This window comes from Salvelinus alpinus, chromosome 13 (assembly GCF_045679555.1).
Source record: "Salvelinus alpinus chromosome 13, SLU_Salpinus.1, whole genome shotgun sequence".
In the NCBI taxonomy this organism is placed as follows: domain Eukaryota; kingdom Metazoa; phylum Chordata; class Actinopteri; order Salmoniformes; family Salmonidae; genus Salvelinus; species Salvelinus alpinus.
Window position 1 is genome coordinate 36267312 of NC_092098.1, and position 8933 is coordinate 36276244.

Here is an 8933-nt window from a genome sequence, read left to right on the forward strand (position 1 = left end):
ATGGACTTGGTCTTTTACCAAACAGGGGTATCTTCTGTATACCACCCCTACCTTGTCACAACACAACTGATTGGCTCGAATGCATTAAGAAGGAAAGAAATTCTTCAAATTAAGTTTTAAGAAGGCACACCTGTTCATTTAAATCCATTCCAGGTGACTACCTCATGAAGCTGGTTGAGAGAATGCCAAGAGTGTGCAACGCTGTCATCAAGACAAAGGGTGGCTATTTGAAGAATCTCAATGTAGAAAATAGTACAAATAAAGAAAAACCCTTGAATGAGTGTGTGTTCTAAAACTTTAGACCGGTGGTGTAGAGCTGGAGAACATAGAGACTTCCACTAAATATAAAAGGTTCTTGTGTTCCAGAGATGTGTCAGATGATCCTGAAGACAAAGCAGTCACCAGTGGTGTTTAAGCTTCTCGCATTGCTCTCTTGGCATTCCCTTTTCTTCTCCCAGCCACCTGTTTTTTGTCGGTTGCCCTCTTTCACACCCATTCACTGCAAAGGAGGCCAGTATAAATAGCTGTGATTCATGAAGGGAGAAAGAGAATAAGAAAGCGAGACTGAAAGAGAGGAGAGGGAAGATACATCACACAAGGTAATTTCACATCTTCTCAATTATGATTGTTAACAATGCAACAGGGAGGAATGGGAAGGGAAATTAGGGCGCCATTGAAAAAATACATTAATAAATTAATTGGACTCACCTGGTTAATTTAAGGATGAATAATAACAATGAAAACATATAGGGTGCTTACATGTACGTAGTTATCACATGACTCCATTCACTATAAATGTACCTTTGCTCTTCTTCATTTTGTCAAGAAATCTTTTATATTTATATTTCCTACCGGGATTAATTACATTTGTCAAATTCTCTTCACAATGAGAAAAACATGTACAATTTGAATGCAAAGCTATATATATATGAACATTAAAGTATTTTACATTTCACCTGTCAGATTGGCCTTGCAAAAGCAGTTCAGAGAGAGATCCTGATATCTGGGTTTCCCCCTCCTTTGGTTTGAAGACAATGTGGCGGGCCCTCATGTATCAGCTTGCTCTGATTCCTCTCGTCCAGGCTCAAAATGACTACTGCAGCACACACCGTACATTCAGGGAGCCAGGTCAGTGGAGCTGCAGCTCAAATTCCACTTCCTCCCTACCTGTCTCACACCTTTCCTTCCTGTCCCCCTTCCACTTTCTCACCTTTCCTTCTTTACAGTTTGTGGAGTCTTTGTTTTTTTGAGTGAGGTCTATATGTGGGCAATGGGAATTAGGCCAGATGTGATGTCATGCATCTTTGCAGTGTATGAACGGGTTAGATGTGTGTCATGGTCGCAGGTGTCAGGTAAACATGTTTGCGTGGTTTAAAGGCAATGAAAATGTGGTCATGCACACTCATGAGGCACTGGGCAGATAAATGTACTGTAGAAATGTTAAATATTGCACTCAAATGCCCCTTTGGAAATGCTTGCCTTTCTTGTAGTAAACAGAGCGCCTATAGCTACTGTAGGAGTTAAGTGGGCAGAACAGTAGTGGACAGTCTACTGTGGTAATGTGTGACCTGGTGTCCCCTCAGTCAACACTGACATTAACGTCTACTGTGGTAATGTGTGATCTGTTGTCCAGTCAGTCAACACTGACATTAACGTTTACTGTGGTAATGTGTGACCTGGTGTCCCCTCAGCCAACACTGACATTAACGTCTACTGTGGTAATGTGTGATCTGTTGTCCCCTCAGTCAACACTGACATTAACGTTTTGTGTGGTAATGTGTGACCTGGTGTCCCCTCAGCCAACACTGACATTAACGTTTACTGTGGTAATGTGTGATCTGTTGTCCCCTCAGTCAACACTGACATTAACGTTTTGTGTGGTAATGTGTGACCTGGTGTCCCCTCAGCCAACACTGACATTAACGTTTACTGTGGTAATGTGTGATCTGTTGTCCCCTCAGTCAACACTGACATTAACGTTTTGTGTGGTAATGTGTGACCTGGTGTCCCCTCAGCCAACACTGACATTAACGTTTTGTGTGGTAATGTGTGACCTGGTGTCCCCTCAGCCAACACTGACATTAACGTTTACTGTGGTAATGTGTGATCTGTTGTCCCCTCAGTCAACACTGACATTAACGTTTCGTGTGGTAATGTGTGACCTGGTGTCCCCTCAGCCAACACTGACATTAACGTTTTGTGTGGTAATGTGTGACCTGGTGTCCCCTCAGCCAACACTGACATTAACGTTTACTGTGGTAATGTGTGATCTGTTGTCCCCTCAGCCAACACTGACATTAACGTCTACTGTGGTAATGTGTGACCTGGTGTCCCCTCAGCCAACACTGACATTAACGTTTACTGTGGTAATGTGTGATCTGGTGTCCCCTCAGCCAACACTGACATTAACGTTTACTGTGGTAATGTGTGATCTGGTGTCCCCTCAGCCAACACTGACATTAACGTTTACTGTGGTAATGTGTGACCTGGTGTCCCCTCAGCCAACACTGACATTAACGTTTACTGTGGTAATGTGTGATCTGTTGTCCCCTCAGCCAACACTGACATTAACGTCTACTGTGGTAATGTGTGATCTGTTGTCCCCTCAGCCAACACTGACATTAACGTCTACTGTGGTAATGTGTGATCTGGTGTCCCCTCAGCCAACACTGACATTAACGTTTACTGTGGTAATGTGTGATCTGGTGTCCCCTCAGCCAACACTGACATTAACGTTTACTGTGGTAATGTGTGACCTGGTGTCCCCTCAGCCAACACTGACATTAACGTCTACTGTGGTAATGTGTGATCTGGTGTCCCCTCAGCCAACACTGACATTAACGTTTACTGTGGTAATGTGTGATCTGGTGTCCCCTCAGCCAACACTGACATTAACGTCTACTGTGGTAATGTGTGATCTGTTGTCCCCTCAGTCAACACTGACATTAACGTTTACTGTGGTAATGTGTGATCTGTTGTCCCCTCAGCCAACACTGACATTAACGTCTACTGTGGTAATGTGTGATCTGTTGTCCCCTCAGCCAACACTGACATTAACGTTTACTGTGGTAATGTGTGATCTGTTGTCCCCTCAGCCAACACTGACATTAACGTTTACTGTGGTAATGTGTGATCTGTTGTCCCCTCAGCCAACACTGACATTAACGTTTACTGTGGTAATGTGTGATCTGGTGTCCCCTCAGTCAACACTGACATTAACGTTTACTGTGGTAATGTGTGATCTGTTGTCCCCTCAGCCAACACTGACATTAACGTTTACTGTGGTAATGTGTGATCTGTTGTCCCCTCAGCCAACACTGACATTAACGTCTACTGTGGTAATGTGTGATCTGGTGTCCCCTCAGCCAACACTGACATTAACGTTTACTGTGGTAATGTGTGATCTGTTGTCCCCTCAGCCAACACTGACATTAACGTTTACTGTGGTAATGTGTGATCTGGTGTCCCCTCAGCCAACACTGACATTAACGTTTACTGTGGTAATGTGTGATCTGTTGTCCACTCAGTCAACACTGACATTAACGTTTACTGTGGTAATGTGTGATCTGTTGTCCCCTCAGTCAACACTGACATTAACGTCTACTGTGGTAATGTGTGATCTGTTGTCCACTCAGTCAACACTGACATTAACGTTTTGTGTGGTAATGTGTGACCTGGTGTCCCCTCAGCCAACACTGACATTAACGTTTACTGTGGTAATGTGTGATCTGGTGTCCCCTCAGTCAACACTGACATTAACGTTTACTGTGGTAATGTGTGATCTGTTGTCCCCTCAGCCAACACTGACATTAACGTCTACTGTGGTAATGTGTGATCTGTTGTCCCCTCAGCCAACACTGACATTAACGTCTACTGTGGCACGAATCGCATGGAGCTCCATATCTTGCTATGTCCCGTCTACTTCGGTGGATACAATGAATCACTGATGTCCCTCAACGCTCAGTACTTCAAGGGAGAGTGCCGGGGGACACCCGATTGGACTGTCGACCCGCCTATTCTGAAATACAACTTCTCCATCACAGAGGAGGCGGTGTCCGCCTGCAACAACAAAATAAAGGTAGTTCTAGTTTGTTTGAGTAATTATATTTCTATGGTATCACACTGACCGTGGAGGAGACATTTGGTGGTTGACACTAGAAGATGTTGCTTCGACTCTGGGTAGATGGATTTGACCCTGAACCTAGTAACATGTGACTCTCTCTCTCTCTGACACAGATCACTCAGGAGGTGGGTTCTGGGCTCTTTGCGGATTTCTCCAGCGTTCAGTTTGTCAACATCTCGGGCATGATCAACTCTCTGGACCCCAGTGCGGGAACGATCACCTACCGCCAGGAAATGATTTACAAATTCTCCTGCCGCTATCCACTCCAGTACTTGGTCAACAACACTGAGATGACCGTGTGAGTAACCCAGGCCACCTTTTCTCTTAGGTTCACTCATGATAACCAAAGTTTGGGGTCAATTCATCTGAACTAAGTCAATTCAGGGAAGGACTTCCTCAATAGTAAAACCCTCAATGGGAAGTTATCAAATGGAGGCAGATTCATGCCAAAACAAATAGAAATAACAAGATTGCAATAACATTGATATTGGAGTATTGTTTTATGCGAACTGGGACTGAACCGAGTTTAAATAAAAACAACCTCAAACCTGACCATAGCAGTCACGTGGTGTTTGCAAGTATGGAGTTACCATAGCTGGTTATGGCAGGTAGACTGATGCTTCTGAGTTTTGTATTATGGGTTGAATCATACGGTGTATCATATGGTGACCTGGATGGTGATACGCTGCAGTTTTTCTCAAGCAATTGATAGTAGCTAACAGACAGACATTTTGTTTTTTACAAACAGGTCTGGGGTGAGCTTAGCAGTCAAAGACAGCAATGGGAGTTTCATCAGTACCCTGAGTATGACGCTCTACTCGGTAAGAATGTGTTTCTATGATCCATTTTCTATGACAGAGGAGAAGGAAGTGAGGTGTAATCACTAATTGTAGATCATATTTAGTGTACACATGGAAAAAACTGTGTTGGCAGTTTCCAAATTGATTTGGAGGGAATAACACACAAAATGTTTATTTTTTACGTTCTGATTTCCTTCAGTATTTCTGGTATGAATGTTCATAATTTAATTAAACTATATTGAGAGGACCAATGTGCTTGTGAATGCTTGAATGATCCCAAATGACAGTCTTCCCCGTCTTGTTCCGATTGGCTCCAAGGACAGGTTCTACACAACCCAGCTCAAGGTCCCTGAGGGAGGCTTGACGTTGAAGACACGCATCTTTGTGGAGGTCAAGGCCACCAATCTCACGGGAAGGTACGAGTATAGTAAATCTGAATTGAAGAAAACATGGAGTTTTAAGCAATAAGGCACAAGAGGCCATGCTATATGGTGAATATAGTCACAGTTAAAGGGTGTTGTTCGGGCCAACACGGAGCGGCTAACGCATCTCTTCCAATCAGATTAAGTGGCCGGAACTATCTGTTTCATGAAAGTGAAAAAAAATACTGGTAGTTATTTACTGACATTTCCTATCAAACCTCATTATCAACTTTTTAAAGAAACTATGTCAATGGTCCCATTTAGAATATTGCCAAATATTTCACATGAAAGAAAATACATTTTCGCCAACAATTGTTTTCTTCTCCATCATTTCTAGGTTCAACGTGTTGTTGGACCGATGCTATGCCACAACCAGCCCTTACCCCGTCAACAGCACTTATTATGACCTCTTTGTTGGGTAAGTGAGACAACCCAGGCGAAACTGTGCGAGCTTACTCCTTTGGGACACGTTGTCAGTCACACAAAGCTTCACTTTTAGGGAATAATTAGATTACTAAGATATTCAGACATCCTATAGGACAAAACATGTACATACAGCAGATGTTGAAAATACTAGAAACTCAGTTGCAGCTACATTCTAGCTATTGATTAATTATCATGTTATCAAGATCACCTAGTTTTTCCCAAGACATAACTTAGTGCCTTGCCTCGCTCAGGTGTAACCGGGATGGCCAGACGGTGATGGGGGTCAATGGGCAACAGCAGGAAGCTCGTTTCTCATTTGAGGCCTTCCGCTTCGTCCAGCACAAGAACAGGACGTTGTCCACTTTCTACCTGCACTGCTCTACCAGACTCTGTGAGAGGTCCGTCTGCACCTCCCTGCAACAGGTCAGTCACTGCTCCTGTGCGGACGTTGTAGCCACATTCCAGCCCATCTGCAAAGTAGTTGTGATGCACCAATTAACCAACAATTGAATGCCACGTCATTGCAGTCGGGCATTAGATCGCATGATCAGATGTGGTTACTGGCACTTTAAACACCTATCCAGGCATTGTGAGATTTGGGGCACTATGTACAGGGCTGTGCACAGACCTTTTGGGGGGCAGGTGCTTAAACAAAAAAAAGAGCACACCAAACATTACATTTTTTTCCCGCAACCACGGTCAGACTCATTGAGCAATGACTTTGATTATTTAGTTACATAAAATAAATGGCCACATCTTCATGGCTAATTAAATGACACATATTTAACGCAAATTTAAAGACAACTTGCGAGCAGTGGGTTCAGAACAACAATGACAAAAACTATGATTAAAGTTGCATTGTGATCTGATTGTGATCAGATCTTATAAGTGTAAACAGACAAGATTAGGTCAAGATCAGGATGACGGATGCATGTTAGGGTGACAAACAATGGAGCAACATACAGTAGATGATGCTAGCAATGACCTATGACCTTGTGTAAGAAAGCTATTCCAACCACCCCTTTTCTCCTCAGAACTGCACGGACATCATCAGCTCAAGGAGGAAGCGGGAGGTCCAGGACACGTCTGTGACCGACACAGCCACAGTCAGCTCCGGCCCCATCCGCACCCAAGTGGACAACGGTGAGCAACAACCACTGAACGTTCATGACCATCATTCACATCAGCATTCAATGATCCATCAGCAAGAATGACTAATATGATTAAAATATATTGAAGGCACAGTAACACTTTACTGATCACATGTACTTACTGCACGTTCATATACCAGTAATGCCGTTTTGGTTGAGGGGGTTTTCATGTTATGAACACAGAATTTCCTTTTATTTCTTATGCAGGTGATACTGTCGGAATTGTATCTGAAGGTATGCATCTACTTTTCATCACAACTATTGATATAGCTACAGTATCAGGCAAAAGTTGGACGCACCTACCTAATCCAGGGTTTTTCTTTATTTTTACAATTTCCTACATTTTAGAATAGTGAAGACATCAAAATTATTCAATAACACATATGGAATCATGTAGCAACCAAAAAACACTGACTCATTCAAGGGATTTTCTTTATTGAGATTCTTCAAAGTAGCCACCCTTTGCCTTGATGACAACTTGGCATTCTCTCAACCAGCTTCATGAAATAGTCACCTGGAATGCATTTCAATTAAGAGGTGTGCCTTGTTAATTTGTGGAATTTCTTTCCTTCTTAATGCGTTTGAGCCGATCAGTTGTGTTGTGACAAGGTAGGGGTGGTATACAGTCCATATTATGGCAAGAACAGCTCAAATAAGCAAAGAGAAACGACAGTCCATTCATTACATGAAGGTCAGTCAATGCGGAACATTTCAAGAACTTTTAAAGTTTCTTCAAGTGCAGTCGCATAAACCATCAAGCGCTTTGATGAAACTGGCTCTCAAGAGGACCGCCACAGGAAAGGAATACCCAGTTACCTCTGCTGCAGAGGATAAGTTCATTAGAGTTACCAGCCTCAGAAATTGCAGCCCAAATAAATGCTTCAGAGTTCAAGTAACAGACACATCTCAACATCAGCTGTTCAGAAGAGACTGCGTGAATCAGGCCTTCATGGTCAAATTGCTGCAAAGAAACCACTACTAAAGGACACCAATAAGAGGAAGAGACTTGCTTGGGCCAAGAAACATGAGCAATGGACATTAGATCGGCAGAAATTTGTCCTTTGGTCTGATGAGTCCAAATTTGAGATGTTTGGTTCCAACCGCTGTCTTTGAGACGCAGAGTAGGTGAACGGATGATCTCCCCATTGGTGGTTCCCACCGTGAAGCATGGAGGTGGTGTGATGGTGAGAGGGTGCTTTGCTGGTGACACTGAGTACTTTATATTTGAATTTCAAAGGATATATCATAATACTTAAGTTGTCTAGAAACAATCTTTGTGAAGTATTTTCTCTGAACCTGTGTCCTCTTTGCAGTTGTCGAGCAGTTGGGTGGAAAACACAGATCCTTGCAGGGTGTTGCCATAGCAGCAGGGATTGTTGGCGCGCTCTGTATCTCCATGGTAGCCTTCATTGCGTACTGGATCGTTGTGCCAAGGACCATTGGGGCCACAGAGAAGAGAATGCGCTTCTCTACAAAAGAGTGACAGTTTAGGGGAAGGCTTTGCCCTGTTACTCTTAAGGTGGTTTCCTCTATGTCCTAGTTCTTATGATCACTGACTTAAAGTAGGTGGGTCAGTGACAGTGCAATAACTTAATGAATATATCTGTGTAACCTGCACATATAGCACTGCATGTTTAAATAGTTTATTTCCATTTTAAAGACATTTAAAGTCTGGTATTAAGGGCTATCTTCTTTGTCTGGGGTTAAGGTCAAGTATAAATGGATGCTATTCAATATCTATTATCATAATCCAAAATGACTACCTATTTTGGTGTATTAGTTAAGGGCTTCTTCAATGCTGTCCATCAAATCATATTTAAATGCATTTTTTCTATAACCTGTCTTTCAATTTCCCAGTCTTTACAAATACTGGTGTATAAAACCACACTCGATAAAGTTTTTAAAAGTAAAATATAATAAAAATGGCCTGTTTTTCCATGATGTTTCATAATCTGTCCTGTTGCCCTTGAAGTTCTCTAGCCTCAGACTACCAGACAATTACACATTCAAA

At 42.7% G+C, this 8933-nt stretch overlaps 1 protein-coding gene across 1 annotated transcript; it reads left to right on the forward strand.

Annotated features, from left to right (window-relative positions):
- Window positions 1-317: 317 nt before the first annotated feature.
- Window positions 318-8863, forward strand: LOC139537599 (zona pellucida-like domain-containing protein 1). The gene is made up of 11 exons (XM_071339093.1): window positions 318-599; window positions 964-1128; window positions 3852-4078; window positions 4237-4421; window positions 4872-4944; window positions 5242-5339; window positions 5683-5763; window positions 6023-6194; window positions 6806-6914; window positions 7130-7156; window positions 8236-8863. Exons 2-11 carry the CDS (start codon window positions 1035-1037, stop codon window positions 8403-8405), a joined length of 1236 nt encoding a protein of 411 aa, XP_071195194.1. The 5' UTR covers window positions 318-599; window positions 964-1034; the 3' UTR covers window positions 8406-8863.
- The last annotated feature ends 70 nt before the right edge of the window (window positions 8864-8933 follow it).